Below are 16,676 nucleotides of genomic sequence, written 5' to 3'. Positions count from 1 at the left end.
TATCTCTGAAAAACAGTGGTTTAAATACTACAAGATATCAATTAAATTTATCAGCATCTGCAAGCAGTTTTCACAGAAACTCCATAGAATGAATAATCTATGAGCAACAAAGGTGAGGAAGTCTAAGCCAATATCTTCAAATCTTGATTTTCAAAGCTACTCCCTTCATATTTCTATTTAGATTACTAAATTAATGTCACCTCTTTTTAAAAGTGGTTGACCACCCAGCGCTTTCAATACAATTAGAAGAATCCATTATTACCAGATTCCTCTCAAAAGTTCATTAGTATTTAGATACTTAAATACAGGATATGGGCAACTTAGAATCACAGAATGGCCAGGGTTGGAAGGGACCTCGAGGATCTGAAGGTCCAACACCCCTGCCACAGGCAGGGCCACCAACCTCCCCATTTAATACTAACAGAATCACAGAAAACTTAGGCACCCCAACTTGCAATACTATGCACGCTAATTACACAAGACTATCACTACTCACAAATAACTATCACAGAAGATACCCATTTTAAGCATGCTGGTATCAGCCTCCATGGGCCTCGTTTGCAACAGAATAATGTTACATGATGGTGAACTCATCCTTAAACTCAGACAGTGGAAACTTTAATAGAGGATGTGAAGGGCAAGGTCATATCTTGGGACTGAAGGTATGCAGTGTGTGAGCATAAAGGATCCCTGCAAGCAAGATGATGGCAAAACTTGTGTTCTGGAAAAATTATGCTAAATTTTGGTAAGGCTAACTAGTTTCCACAGTGAGAATATAAAGCTCTCATATAATCTCTACATTTTATATATGTAAATTAAAATGTAATTGTTTGGGCAAAAAATGTAATTAAGTTCCAGAACTGTTACTTAAAAGGATGAAATAAACATTACAGCTTTGTTCTTTAATTCCCAGGAAGCTTTTAGCATTATGAATAAAATAAATGAGTTCATGACAGATGCAGTTTTAGGAAAGCCTTAGAAATTGAATTTCAAATGAGTACTTGGAGAAGCAGGAAGCTCATCTAAGTGAGATCACTTCTCACCAATCAGAAGAATCCTGTTCCACACTGCTTTCAGTAGCAGAGCCTTTAGCCACAGTCTCCCTGCATGGAAAGACATGTGGCTGCCAGTGTCACAGCAAAAGCCTTGCCATTAGGATTGCTACATTTTACTTCTTTTTGAAGATAAGCTGCTTTTTTTAAGCAGAGGAAAATGGCATGCAGCCAAATCCTAATATTCAAGGGGAAAAAAACAGTAAAATTTTGATACAATTTCATTAAAAAAAGTCTTAATAGAATTTCAGTGAATTTAGATCACTGGAATAAGGCATACCTTTGGGAAATTAAGGACAGAATTCTGTACAAATAATCTTAGTCACAAAGATGGAAAAATACATAATAAACTTCTAATTTTGACAGCTAATGCTACTGCAGTTTTCCTTCTGGTTGCTGACAAAACAGAGCTTACATCCAGCTTCTTCAGATCAATTTCCAGTTATCAGGAATGTAATTTCTAACCCCTATTCCACCTAATGACATCAGATGACTGCCAAAATATACATACTTGTCTTTTCCATGTTTAGTCCTATGTATTTTCTCAGGCACTGTAAATTCTTAGAGTACAGTGATGAGAGAACAGAAATGGATCACTGATTTATTTCCAAATAACAGACAGACTGATTTTAAGTATCAGCACTGGCAGACACTTGAAAGTTTCCAGAGAGTAAAATTCCGCTGGACTTAGTGTTGACCTTTAGTAGAAATGCTCAGCTTTCATAGGCAACTCTGCTATTCCATCTGTATCTGCATCAAATACTCCTTGCTAAGCCTGCTTGAAACAAAGTGCAATCTTTCTTCATCGTAAACACTTGCCATTTGGCATTATATTCTAACATACAGCTTCAGTACTGTACAACTCCCAACTAAAGTACTTGGAATACAAGAGAAAAGATGTAAGTAAATAACAACAAGTAAGTCAGCTTAATCACAGTTTTCATCAGAGATAATCAACAAAATCTCATCTCTTCCAAAGCCACTTAGAAACATTTTGTTCCAGCTTTTCATTCACCATTTGTGTTGGTAGAAGCCCTCCATTTAAATAACAGAACACTTAAATGGAAACCTGTTAATTTCTATGAATTTTAGAGATGTCTGAGGAATATCATTGTCACATTTTTCTTTACAGAAAATGCTGAGGTGTAGAATACTTTCTGGTAATCATTCTCACTCATTTAAATCTGACCCCACGGTATGCTGAAAAAATTTATAAGTTCCAGATGCTAGGCCAGTCAGTGAATCTTATACATTGCTACTTTGTTGGTCTACATCAGAATTTTGCTCTACAAAGAATGTTAAGATTTTGCAAAGCATAGTGATTTCACTTCCAATTTTTGAAATCCATATTCCACAACTCTTACTGTTTCTCAAATATTGCCTGTATTGTCCTACTGTTTTCACTCGACAAATATCTAGGTGTACAGTGAGTGCATGCTTGTGTGGAAAAATCACGGTCTGAACAGGTGACTAGCCTGTGAGAAACGGCTCATGTTTGCCTGAGCAAACAAGTAAACTGCCTCTAGTTTCTGCATGCAGCTAGAAAAATACTGTTTTCGAGAAACTGCTCTGTAGCTGTAATCAGGTGTCCTTGCTGTCTGCAAATGACCTTGCTTATTCTGAGGCAGGATGCTTTATAGTCTCCCAGTGTTACATCTGTTACCACGGTGCTAAGGGGTTGCACGGACCAGTCACCACCAGGATCTGCTGGGGGACACCTCAGGGCAGACAGCCCACCAGCTGCTGCCTCCAATAACGTGTGTTCCTCTCTATTAAACTGACAAATATTAGCTTGCCTCTGCGCGCTTTCTTCAGGATCAGCAAACCTTAGGCAGAAGCATTTTGCACTGCAATTCTATATTTGCACCATCTCTGTGTAGAAAGATGTAAGAAGAACATAAAAGCTAGCACTACCAACAGGACTATGACAGCCATGCACTTTGACAGAAAGCCTTGTAATTTAAGTAGTGATTAAGTGTAGGATTTTCTTGTCAGTTCTGAAAGACAGCACTCTACTAAGAGAGAAAAATTCTCCTAAACACATTTTTTCCAGTCTGAGTCCTATATGTTTTGCAATTGTATGTAGAAAAGAACAGTTTCTCCCGCTGACACTACTGAGAATGTAGGCAATAATCATGGCTAGCAAATGACATCATTGGCACAGGCTGGCAAATGACACTATCAATTGTCACGCTTCCAAGGGATTTCTTAGCTATAATAGCCAAAGTCAAAGTAGGAAGTACTGGTAAATTTACTACTTTATTTGTACTGCATTACAAACATTAGAATTTATGCTGCATTGGTTTTTCAACTCACTGTGCCATTATCATTTGTTTGTTAACAAAAAGTTGCCTGCTTTCACAATGATAGAAAGGATGTTTACATAAAGCAGAAACAGAAGCAGTTCTAAATGAAAATAAAAACACAAATGTCAAAAAAAGCAAGTGTATCAGCCACCAGGCAAACAATAGCTGAAAGCTTCCACAGCTTCTAGCTCAACTTTAAGGTCAGTTTTCTTGCAAAATAGCATCTTATGCTTCCTGGTGGGTTTTGGTAGTTTTAATTAATAAGTGAGGGAGAAGAAATCATGTCGACTTTAAGACTGTCAAAACACTGTCTAAATCTGATCACACTCCTCTAGAAGGTCATCAGACAGCAATACATAAAAACTCTAGATATGACTAAAGGAGAATATACCTAACAACAGTGTTTTAAATAAACATTGTAAAAAGGTTACTATTGTTGTTGCAAAGACGAAAACATTAGAGTAAGGTTTTAATGATGTGAGCATTTTTTTTCCCATACAGCCACTAGCTTTTCCAGCACCCAGAACTGACAGTTTACTTTAATAAGACAACTCTGCCATCTCCTTTTAACCTGAGAGCTCACGTTACTCAATGTATAATGGGCAAATACAGCTTTAAAGACAAAAATACCAGTATCTCAGAGTGTCTCCTAGGCAATCTTTCCCATAATTGCTGAGCTATCTGCAAACACAAACCATTTGATCATCTCAGAGTATGTTTGGGACAAAATGCAACATCATTTTGTTTTACTAATCAGGACTTCAGGCAAAGGCATGCTTAAAACCATTCTTTTTATGAAGTTACTCTGCATTTTCCAGATTTTTACATTTTACACTCTCAAAGCGTTGCTCCCACTAACTTAAGTTTCACCTGTGCACAGAACTGGAACCTTTTGCTAAAACATTTGCTAAAACATTTTTGCTAAAATGAATTACTTACAATGGGAGTATAAGAATTCAAGCAAAGCTCATATTGAGAATGGATCATCAGTTTCAAAACAGATCATTGTGATTCTGAGTCAGATCAAACCTGTATTTTCCACATTCCTGCTAAGAAACCAATCTACAACTAAGGTATGGTCTTTCAAAAGCATTGGGGCTGGTTCGTTTTTTTTAATAATGACTAATTTTTTTTTCCCCAAGAGAGATTTATGTTCTGTAATGAGAAATCAAAGTACCACTAGTAGTCACTTTAAATCTAATGTACATGCACAAAATCTAATGGAAGTAAGGGCACTGATTTTTCTTTTAGGATACATTTTGTTAAAATCAATGAAAGCCATCCTGGAGAAAGATTTAAATACTGCAAGCAACAGATTTACCAATTATTGAGAACTATAAATAGTGAAAACACTGCCAAACACAAGCAACTGACAACAAGAAAAGCAATAAAACAAAAAAGTAAAAAATGAAGTGCTTACAAATCAGTCCCTTCAATTATTTTAGTTTATAATGTTATTGGTAATAGAAATAATAAATTGCTATTACAATCTACATTTTTTTTTCTCTTTTATACATTTAACAAACAAACAAAAAGATGACTTGAGAGTCTGCAACGTATAAGTGACAGAATCTGACTTAATCTTCAGTGCTAACACACTGCTCTTGGACACTGCTACCAGGCACTTTCCCATTCAGAAATTTCATGCCATTTTTAATCTTTGGAACATCCCATTCACAGCGTCAGTCATGTACTTCTCACATGAGAAGTACAACTGGCCAGGTTCTGGGAAGGTGGCAGGGCAGCAGAGTACAGGCAGGGAAGAGGCTGTATGTGCTGTCATTTGCCTGAAGCAGAAGCTGCCAAGCATCCAGGGCCCTGCAGCTCTTATGGAAGAATATTAATTGTGTCAAAATAAATAAATAAATAAAGCAGGTGCCAGACAGTAAGCCCTCTGCAACACCCCTCTTTTGTAATCAGTTCTCACAAGATGCAGCACTCAATTCTTGTAACACTTCCGAGTACTTATTATGTGTTCAGACATATGCCTGTTAGTGACTGAATTGTATACAACAGTGTTTTCTTCTTGATAAGAAACAACAACAACATGTATATACAGATCTATTATTTGTATATTACTAGCAGTGTGGAAATACTGAAATGCAAGATATCTAAACGCCTCCCATGATAAGATTAAAGAGGCAACCAACTGGTTATGTGATCCCATTGGCCATAATATGCACACCACAACATCACAGAAGGGAGCTAATCCTGTCAGGGACAGCTCTAGACCTACTGAATATCTTTGGGATTTGACAATTCAACTGTGCTAATGAGGCAAAACTGAATGAGCTAAGCTGAAGGATGTAAAATGGCTGGTGGTAACAATGTTAACCTGTCTTTTAAATAGTTACATAGTTAATGTTAAATAGTTACAATAGCTACTCTTCCTTCTTTAAATAGGGTACTCCAAAAACGTATGGGAAGATTTAATAACTAATTTTTGTTGGGCACTCAACAGGAAAATTAGCTCTAAGCCAAAATAAAAATCTTTATCAATCAGATTGCTTTTATCTCTCTAGCAGACCTCTGTCTTCAGTTTTAAAATAAAACCTGGCTCCCTTCCCGTACTTATTTATGACTGACGCTGAGGCAAAGGTATGCTTACTAAGGTGCTGTGGATGCACAGATACAAGAGATAGCTTTAACTCTGAAATGTTAACAGTGACAAAGATGGTAAATTACACTTTATACAACGAATGCTCTGCACTGGAGCATTCTGTCAGATGACACGGTATAACCTTTATTAATTTCCAAGAATTTGGTGTACCATAGATGTTAGTTCTCAGCAAGCACCTGCCTATGCTGTTCCGTGGTCAGTCAGTACATTAGCACTGCACAACATGATATATATTAAAGTTGTTTCCATTGTCAAATATTTAAAGCAGGGAATGCCATACACAACAGGTATCACAATTACTTTTTATCAAGAAAATAAATGGAGAAAAACAGCTTATATGCAAAATTTGCATCCTAAGGTGCCAAAACACTGAGCAGCAGAAAGTTATTCTTCCTCCTAGAAGAGCAGCAGCTCATCTGTAGGGTCCTGGGATTTATGTGCCAGTCAGATCAAAATATAGGAGGTAGATATGGCCAGCAATAGGTTGCTCAACCAAAAAAGGCAAATGTAACATCATACTCTTCAAAATTTCCCTCATGCTGAGAAACTGAGAGCTGGCTGACTCAGGCCCCAGAAAGTGCTGAGCATGGACATCTGTGTGTGCCCATGCTTGGTTCCAGTGGAGCCCTGATCTGCTTCCCCATACATTAGCTGCGAAAACAGTGCATGGAGTTAGGAAATAAGCTTTTAACAACACTATAACACTATCATGCAAATTCCACTGCAGTTTGACCACAGATGGCTAACAGGAGCCACTAACACTCTTCAATAACACATGGAAAAAACTGGTCACATCCTTATCCTGTGTTTCACTAAATCTGTTTCTTTGGTTTCTAGAGTCAAGTACTGTTGCCAAGGGTAGTGAGAGACTGCAATAAGGATTCTGTCTTCATTGTTCTGTGCCAAAAAAACAAACCATGACTGCCATGAAGCAATCTGACCATCCCATACTGGAAGGGAATCTTCTGCTGTACCAGCAGCCATATTTGGAGTCATCAAGCAAGCTGCATTCTATTTTTAAGACTAGCTCGATTTAGCAGCTATCTGAGATGAACTAAGCTGGGGCTACAACGTGCAAGGACAGCTAGCATACTTCAACTGTCTTTCAGCTCATTCATTAACTGGTCTTTTTCCAGTTTCATATCATTAACTGCATGGAATCTCTCAGTGCATGTTTACCAGCTTAACTTCATCTAATTCTAACTGGCTCAGTGTGCCCTCCATTTGATGTATTCTCAATTCTTTCTACTGCTTTGCAATGTACTTATATAAAAATAAAAACTAAAATATATATAAGTTGACCACAAAGATGTGCAAACATCATTATTACCTTAAATCTTATTTATCAGAAAACAATTTGGAGCATGAAAGAAACACAGAGTAAAAAATTACATTATTATACTATTATATTATTTCAATTATATGAAAATGGCTAATCCAGGCAAAAAGGGTGTTCTAGAGTCTGAACTGATGGCCTTACAAGCATGTTTAACCTTACCAGGTGTATGATATCAAAATGATTTCCATCCTTTTGTAGTGCTACCTCCATACTCATTCCTAATACTCAGCTACACAGAAGTGTGTGAAATTCCCTACGTGGAGCAGAGTTGTTCAGAAGCTGCTGACCTAAGGCTACTACATTAAGTAATTTTTGTTTGAGAAATTATCAGTTATAAACAGTGTCATCAGTTTGGAATTCTGAATGCTGGCTGCCTGCTGCTTCTCAGTAACACTTTGCTTTTCTTGTTCTGCCACTCATGTGGACCATTCTAACACTGAGGAGAGACTGCTACAGCCCAGCTTTCACAAGCCTTTTGGTAACTGCTTTATACCCACAAAATACTCATTTTTGATGGAAATGTGGCAATATTACTCTTTTCTAGCCACAAATTAATCTGGTGTTGCTGGGATTCAAGGTATATTCTCAAATTTACTTCAAAACCAGACACTGCTAGCACACTGAGATGCAGATTCTGAAGAAGGAAATATTAACAGTCTGACAGACAAATACAGTAATATTTAAGTTCTATTTTAAGTTTCCAGTCACTGATTTCTTTGGAAAGCTGTATTTTCTTCATTTGAACCACTCCAACAATTTGACTTATGTTGCTTTTGGAAGACCTGAATAATCCTTTTCTTCTCAACTACCTGCAGCTGTTTCACACTCCAGCTGCACACAGCATGAACACTGGTAACCTCAAGGGCTCCCTCCTTGTCCTTCAGACATGCTCTATTTGACATGGCTCTCTCAGCAGTCTCCAAATCAGCCTATTTGCTTCTCAGATCTTTGACTTTACAGAGTGTTTCCTTGTCATCTTCAGTTGGACAGTCAAGGAGATTTCTCCAGTGCTTTTCTTTTTTGATAAAAAGTGTACTGCTTGGAATATATATATTTTTTTAATCACAGAAAATTAAATATACTAGACTGATTTGAAAAAAAAAAAAAAAGATCAAAACAGTAAAGTTAGTGTAAAAATGTGAGCAGCTGGGATACAGAACCTAGCACATTTAGCCTGACCATTCTTCTATGCATCTGTCACCAGATACTGCCAGAATTAACTAGATGACACTCATTCGATTCATCAGAGAAAAATCAAGGCTTCAGAAAAGAAATATAATCATACCCATTCATCTCAGTTTGTCATTACCTCTGAAACTCATTAATTTGAGAGAAGCTTTGAAATATTAGGTACAGAACTATGTATAAAAAACATTAAATCCAACCACCATCTTAAGGGAAAAAAGAAAGAAAGAAACAAACAAAAAAATCCCATACCAAACCAGTTAAATCACTGAATTTCACAAACATGACTTCTCCAATACTGAATGATTCCAAGCATAGTGGTGAATATAATGCTGGGCTCCTGCAGATTCATTATCATAAGGCCTTATTATATCCCGGTACTTGTGCAGAAACCCTATTGCCATATGGAAGAACTTACTCCACTTTGGACACAAATAAGCACACAGACTACAGTGATTGGTGCAATTTATCCCTTTGGAATCTGTTTCATTCCATTTTGTGAATGCCCCATCCCTGGAGGCATTCAAGGCCAGGCTGGATGTGGCTCTGGGCAGCCTGATCTGGTGGTTGGCAACCCTGCACATAGCAGGGGGGGGTAAAACTAGATGATCATTGTGGTCCTTTTCAACTCATTCTATGATTCATTTTCAGTAAACATGATGTTTTTCATGTAATAACAGATACCAGATACAGAATTTCTCTACTAAGACAAAAATATATATATATATAAATATATATATATAATATAAATATATATTCATAAGTATATAAAATATTTTATATATATATATATATATATATATATATATATATATATATATATATATATGCTATCTTAATTCCTGGATAGTCTTGCTCCTTCTTACAGCAAACTGTGAAGTAAAAGAACAGTCCTTATATTTATTAATGTATTATTTTCTGGCATATTAAGAAATAACTTTATGTGACAAAAATGAATTTTGCTCCTCTAACTTAGATTAGAAGGAATTCAGGGAGACTGAAGCAGTTGGCTCTTACCCTTTATAAAGTCTTATTCTCTGTTTTGTCTGGATGAACACAGATTTTATAAATACTTGGTAGTATTGTCTGTTAAGTTTTCAACCACCAATTGGGTGGCTGTTACCCTCCTACATTTGCAGATACACACTTCTTTAAACATCTTATTCCTCAGGGGTGGGGGAAGGAGAAACAAATGATTGCTTACAGATAATTTGGGGCCTTAATTGGCCTTATATGGATTTTCCTAGGTACTCTGGCAGATTGAGCAGGCCAGAGAGAGTTGCAGCAGCAATACCATCAGACACGTTTAACATAATGCAACTTGAGAAAAAATAACACCTCCAACACATCTTGAGGGCACATCATGGAGAAAAACTAAAGCCTTTATCCAGAACCCAATCCCAAGTACCAGAAATGCCACCTTATTGTTTAAACAACACCTCCAACGCAACAGCCCCTCAAAGTTCAAAAACTCTCACACACCTGCACAAGGCTATCCTGATCCCCCTCAGCCCCTCTAAGCCCTCCACGTGTCTCCTCCCAGGTGTTTTGTAGTTTATTTTCTTAATCTTGTCGGCCCAGGCGCCAGCTACCTGCCCTTCTGAAAGGCCCCTCCTTCGCTGTGAGGACAATGTCTTTTCCCGCCTCCTCCCGGTTCCCGCCTCCGCCCGCCTCTCCTCAGCGCCGCCGGAGGGCGCCCGCGCCTCGTGCTTCCGACACAAAATGGCCGCTCGAGAGCGACTCCAAGCGGTGGGTTCCTCCCCCCTGTGGGAGGTGCAGGTAGTTTAATGGCTCCGTGCTCGATCCTGGAAGTAAAAATCCTCTTATGTGAGGAGGGGGCAGGGAAGGGCTTGGGTTTTGATGCATTCCGTCAGAGAGTTGCTTTGCACTAGGTGCTGGCCATGAGTTTGAAGGGAGAAGTGGTGAGGAACCTTCTGAGGGAAGGCTCAGAGCACTGAAAGCCTCCTGCCAAAAACAGCTCGCTAATAAAATCAAAGCCTGCTGATTTTGGCACCAGTCTCTTCAGAGATAGAAACAGTTTTCTGTTCTTGAAGGTGATATATCTGACTGGTATTTTCAGCTCCAGGTGGGAGAGCAGGTACAGAGTCACCAGTGGATCACCTCAGTACAGGACATCGGGTGGCTGAGTGCTCTGCTCTAGACTTGGCTTCAGGAGTAAACACACAGGCTTCAACAAATGGGCACTCCTCTATAAAAGAGTGTGCAAAATGCAGCCTTTCTCTTTCTATGGTGATTGGAACCTATGAACCAAAGGACTGAGATTGTGCATTTGAAATATAGAAACCCAAAGTATTTTTCATAACAATTTGTAATTGCAGAGCAAGAGGTTGGTGTGCATTTCATCCAGCAGCCAGAAACTGGCTTTGGCAATTTGGCACACATTTTGTTCCATTTACATAGGTAATCTTAACTCTTTGCTGTCAGAATTGCTCCCTTAGTGGCTCAGAACGTAGATATACTGCTGTTAAAATTTGTGCTCCTGTATTTACTAAAAAGACTTTTGCTAGCTGTCCTCAAGGACCAGTTGGCATATATATATATGCATGTGTATATATATGCACATGCATAGCTTTTCTCTTCTCCATAACACTTTTACAGATATCCTGTTTCCAATGACATATCTGGCTGCATACCTTTGTAAAACCTAGCTATTCGTTCTCTTCTTTCCATGAAAAAGATGGAATTAATAATAAAAATAAACATGGTTTGTGCTTGAAAAAATCACAGTTGGCCCTTTATCCTTTGCAGAATCACTCCTCCGATGCCAAGAGAGTTATGCTGGAGCAAAACAAGAACATGACAAGAAAGAGGCAGGTCATCCTGAACTCATTGTCAGCATGCGTGTATGGATGATTTTCTGACAAAAGCAGCATTCTACATAATCATTTACACTTCTGCTCTTCAGATGTCCAACTCTGAGCTGTTTTGGTGTGTTATTCCTCCTCAGAAGTCTCTTTGATACAGATGAGGGCTGCTTTTTTTTATATATATATATATATATAAATCACAGAATCACGGAAAATAAGACTTGAGAGGTAAGTTAAGAATTTTCTTCCTCCTTCCTCTGAGTTTAAATAGGAGGAATATTTATTTGAACAAAGTGTCGTGTTTAATTTAGCAGCTAAAAATGTAGTATCTTATGTACAAAATGTAGAAGCTGAATTTTCTCTTTGATTTCTAGTTTCAACCTGATGACTCGCCAGCTCAGGGACTCAGGATTAATAACTTCTTTCTGAATACTTATCAGAATTTTGGCCTCCTTTCTGAAAAGCAAATGCTTACTAATTAATCTGTGAAATGTTTGCATTTAAGTCAATAGAAACCATTTAAACTGATGACTCCGTTAAAAACCTGTGTTACCCAGAGCACAGCAGATGGGGGCAGTATTGCTCCAGCGAACTTCTTTATTTGCAAAACAAACTTGGAATATGTGAAGGAGTTTAGTAAAAGTCAGGGCAGCCATCAGCGAGGAGGCAATGCTTTTGTTGATGATAAATATAGGGTACGTTCTTGAACTCTAAAAAGTGAAATTGATGACAATTTCTCCTGCTTTAGCAGGAGTTTAATCAAACTTTGTGTGTGTGTGCTTGGGGGGGGAGGGGGGGGGTGCAGTATTTTCTTGAATCCAGGTCTCTTCTGGGTCCCAACAACAGAGCTCTCAGCTCTGTTCTGAGGGGAGCTCATCATACAGAGCACGAGTGCTTCTGTACTTGTGCTATGTGAGGTTCTAGCCAGAAGCAAGGTGGAGGAAAAAGGGTTTAAGATTTCAAAATGGTTATATGTAGGGACTGATGAACATTGGTTTGTGTTCAACACTGAAATCTATTTATCAGAAGAATTAGCTCTAGCCTCATGCCCAGAAGCGCTCATCTGTATTTTGTTAATTCTGCTTTCTTCATCAATAGTGGCTGTGTGTTTTTAAGTTAATGTGCACTGGGTTTGTTTGTGCTGAATCTGGCAGAAAGTTACATTTTAGAGGGGTGGGCCTAGATTTGTTGTAATCTCTGGAGTTAAAAAAATCTGAGTTTCTTTGGGCATCAACAGGGAGGTTAGATTGTGAAAATGGCAGTTTCCTCAGCAAGATGGAAATTGGGATCTATGAGTAACTGACAGATTTTTAACCTCCACATGAATGAGATACTGCTGAGGAAGCAGAACAGTATCTGGCAATGCTTTGGGGGCTGTTGATCAAACCATTTTCTTTAGCTTGTCATGGGTGTACATGCATGCAAGTACATGTATATTAATATTTTTTAGAGCTGAACTGGCATGATAGAGATGACTGAAAGGATTAACAAATGCAAAGATAGTGGGGTGTTGCAGGAGATGCTAAACACACAGTTCTAGTCATACAGCAGCCATTTGGTTTATTACAGTAAGTGGACTAAAGGTGACAAGAGTCACAGTTGTAAGTCTACTGCATGTTTAAGTTGCTAAATCTTAATAGAAATCAAATATATTAAAGGTTAAAGTTTCACTCATCAACAAGCATAGTTAGTAAGGATCTCTCAACCTCAAGGGGGTAATCTTGAGAGGCATCCCAGTTCAGAAGGAAATCACTGCTGTGCAGCCTGCTGCTTCAGCACAGATAGCTCAAATCAGGCTTTCTCTGACTGATGTCTTTTTAGCAATAAGTGTCTTGTAGTCAAACTTAAAATCTAATGCTGGTTTTCACTCCTCAGTGTAATTCTTTATATCTTCATGTTTTAGGGCTCAATCCTCTGATTATTTTCATAGTCGTGAGCATCCACCTGGCATTCTATTATTCAAGGAACAGTCACATCAAGGCCTACTGTGGCTCATAAGGCTGAGCAAGACTTATGTCAAGTGCAGGAGTTGAGCATATCTGTCTCAAGGAGGAGAAAATTCTGCACTTGAAATAGTGATGAACTTGATGGTGTTACTGACAAAAATGATTTTGTATTTGGTGTGTTGTATTCAGCACCCAAAAGGAACTGTAGTTCTGGAGTAGGAGAAACAGTACCTCAGAAAAGGTGATTATAAGTTACTCATCAGCCATTGCCAGCACCATGAGAAAAACAGCTCTTACTGAATGTGCAGTGCCAGTAGGCATTAGATATAGTGACCAATATTTTTTCTTGAAAATGAATATAATTTAGAGGTCTTTATCTTGTTAATACACTGGCATGTTCTCACAGTCTTAAATAGTTCTGATGGTTATGGATAGGAGGATGTATTGCCCCAAGAGATGGCTCCTGGAGCCTTAGCAAGGCCTGCAGAGGAACCAAAATGAATTGCTCTTTGTGATGACTTGGAATGAGGGTTTTTACAGTGAAACACTAGGAGCACTTGAAATCTGATTTGAGGCAAACTGAAGGATGATTTCTGGATAAAAAGAAGCTGTAGGACTGACTATGATGTGAAGCAAATAAAAAATCAGGCTCTGAGAGGGAATCGGAGAGTACAGGGCTCAATATAAGTAAGGACTAAAAAAGAAAGAGAAGGGTGTCTTTTCTTTATTCCTTCTCTTGATTATCAGGGATGAGAGCTGGGATAAAGAGGACAAATAAAAGGCTGTGGGGCAACTGTGACATCTTAAAGGGAATGGGAATGCGGCAGCATGAAGGGCATGAACAAATGTAAATAGATTTCTTGTTTGAGATTTGCAGCTCTAAGCTTTCCCCCACAGCCAGGATCTGAGCGCAGCAGAGTTCATTATAGGTTTGTTAACATAAAGTCTTCACTGCTTTCAAAGCTGGGAGGAGAAATGATGCACATCCCAGGTGCTGTGAGATCAAAAGTGCAGGCACCTTACAGGCACAGGCTGATGTCTGTTTATTCAGCTACACAAGCAGGAAAGAGGGTGGTCTGAGGGCTGCCCTCTTCATCATCCTGTTCAAGAACAGATATAAAATGCAAGTTTTTGTGAGCACCTCTAGTGATGTATTTTGGGAGTAAAGTCAACGCCTGCTAAAGCAATGAGATAAATGCCAGATAGCCTACATGGACAGATAAAATAATAGATGCACTCAAAATCCTGAACTCTGCATAGTCAGTGGTGACTGCCTACATTCATAAAAATATCCAAACTTCTCACTGCTGATTCTTGTTCAACATATGGGGAAAGCACAGATTTCTTGTGTTCACTCAGTGACAGTGTAGTGTTTGAAGGAGGGGACATGTTTGGTGAAGTCAGTGGGTATCATGTGGAAGAAGAACACTTTGTGAGAGTGAAATTTTTAGTACTGCTCTACTGTGCTGATTTGGAACAGGTCTGTTGTGTTTTCAGCAGCTGGCAGTTTGCATTGTTACAATTCCTTCACAAGTACAACAGAAGGATGTGGGTTTTGGAGGCATACAAAAGGGTGAGCCTCAGCTTTTGCACACTGCATTTTAGTGTTGCATGCTTGATGTGCACGATTGGGCAGCACTGCTTTTCTTGCCTTAATCCATCTCTCTCGCTCACTTCCTCGCCCTCTCTCATAGCAGCAGTAGCTGCAGTAGCTTTGGCAGATCATCGGAGAGAGCACAGAGAATGAAAAGAGCTCAGCTATCGTCTTAACGTATTTCCCAAAGGATTAATTTCACCTATTTTTCCTGTTTTACTGATAGACTTTTTGCTTCTTTTTATTCTAATAAATGTGGAGTTATTTCACATTTGAAATCCCTCAAAATAGTTTTTGGAATGGATTTTTTCTCTTATGTTCCCCAAGCGCTTTTTTTTTTTTTTTTTTTTGACAAGTCAGAGAATTGTGTAGTAAGCGGACAATGTAACAGAGCGTGAGAGGAGAAGACGCTTCCATTCTTTTAATGCAGTGGGCTGAGGCAAAAAGGCCATTGTAATGGTAAATGGCACGCAGAAAAGAAGAAAAGACTGATAATCAATCACAAATGAAGCATTCGTTTGGATTTTGGCAATTTGCTGGCCAATGGCTTTTAAATGTGTAAGCTTTATTTTTCTTTTGTTGCCCACATACTGAAAAACTTAAATTTGATAGACCGAGGGCAGGAAGAGAAATCTTTACAAAACTGTCATGCTCAGAATACCTGGAAATGGGCAAAGCGCAGTGCTGAAACAGCAGTAAAAAGCGGTAGTTCCAAAGGAGAAACAGCATTCAGAATTGCTGGTGGGAAGCATTTTTTAACCCATCACCTTGGACTCCAGCTTTGAAGAAAAATTTTCCATCACAGATGCTTCTTGTTTCACATGTTTAGGGATGACTCGTGGTGGGCTTCTGGGGAGTTTAATTTGCTGCTTTACTATTCTGTGATTGCCAGAGTCACTTTTATGTCTGACTGAGTATGTGATAGAATAGATGAGGATGTTGGACAATATTAACACCAGCCTATCATCTTCAGAGAGCAGCATAACCCATAGAGGAAGATATATCTACCTGGAGGCACTGCTGCAAGGAGGCGCTCCATGGGGATTCACACTGAAAGGTGGACTGGAGAGCGGGGAGCCATTAATCATCTCAAAGGTATTTTTTCTATTTTAAATGCAATGCAAACAAATTAGGAGTTGTGCCAGATTTAAAGGGCAAGAGTTGTAAACTAACACTGAAATGTTACATTTGGCACTGTATTTTTGGCTTGATTTTGAAAACTGTTGAGATCCTATTGAAGTTACCAGGTTTGCTCAGTAGCTGTTTGAGCAATACATGAGAGTTCTCACCACTGCTTAATTATCAAAGTACAGTTTTTGTCCCACAGGAAATATTTTTACTTTTAGAAATTATCTCTGTTTATTTCATTGAAGTCTCTTTATGAATTGGAGAAAGAGCTTTCTTTTTTTGTGAGATGATTCAGTTGTCTTGTATCATGAAAACAGCATATCTGAGCATGTTCAGTAATCCATAATCTCTTATGAAGAGAGAAAAAGTGCTTTATATCATGTGATGCAGCACCTGCTAATTAGAAATTTGTGTGGAAAACAAAAGAATAATAAATGCTTATTCCTATTTGGTTTACATGTATGTTATGTTAGCAGTTCACTCACACTATATACTCTCTGCTTGTTAAAGATCTTCTCAGTATTGTATACCCTCTAGATTTGTATTCTAGCTGACAAAATTATTTTGAGAAACAGACAAGAGAAAGAGTTCCTCATTCTCATCAGAACCAGGCTTTTAAAAGAACCTGGCTACCTGAAAATGCAGATCTTTATGACAGTGGATTTTCAAAAGCATCAA

The 16,676-nt window shown here is 38.4% G+C and overlaps 1 protein-coding gene and 1 long non-coding RNA gene across 4 annotated transcripts in view; one reads left to right on the top strand and one right to left on the bottom strand.

Moving 5' to 3' along the window:
* Positions 1 to 10,155, bottom strand: part of LOC149918158 (uncharacterized) — a 35,563-nt gene extending 25,408 nt beyond the window's left edge. For both annotated transcript variants that reach the window (XR_016466027.1, XR_016466028.1), the window contains exon 1: positions 9,985 to 10,155. This is a non-coding gene — a long non-coding RNA (uncharacterized LOC149918158). The remainder of the gene's footprint in view (positions 1 to 9,984) is intronic.
* Positions 10,156 to 15,800: 5,645 nt separating this feature from the next.
* Positions 15,801 to 16,676, top strand: part of SHROOM3 (shroom family member 3) — a 134,091-nt gene continuing 133,215 nt past the window's right edge. The window contains exon 1 of one of the 2 annotated variants that reach the window (XM_090139079.1): positions 15,801 to 15,965. In XM_090139079.1, coding sequence (XP_089995205.1) covers positions 15,801 to 15,965 — 165 coding nt within the window. The remainder of the gene's footprint in view (positions 15,966 to 16,676) is intronic. The other variant, XM_090139080.1, reaches the window with a different exon arrangement.

The sequence above is a fragment of the Phasianus colchicus genome, chromosome 4, assembly GCF_987193195.1.
Source record: "Phasianus colchicus chromosome 4, bPhaCol1.hap1.1, whole genome shotgun sequence".
NCBI lineage: Eukaryota > Metazoa > Chordata > Aves > Galliformes > Phasianidae > Phasianus > Phasianus colchicus.
This window is presented reverse-complemented; position numbering and strand designations above follow the sequence as displayed.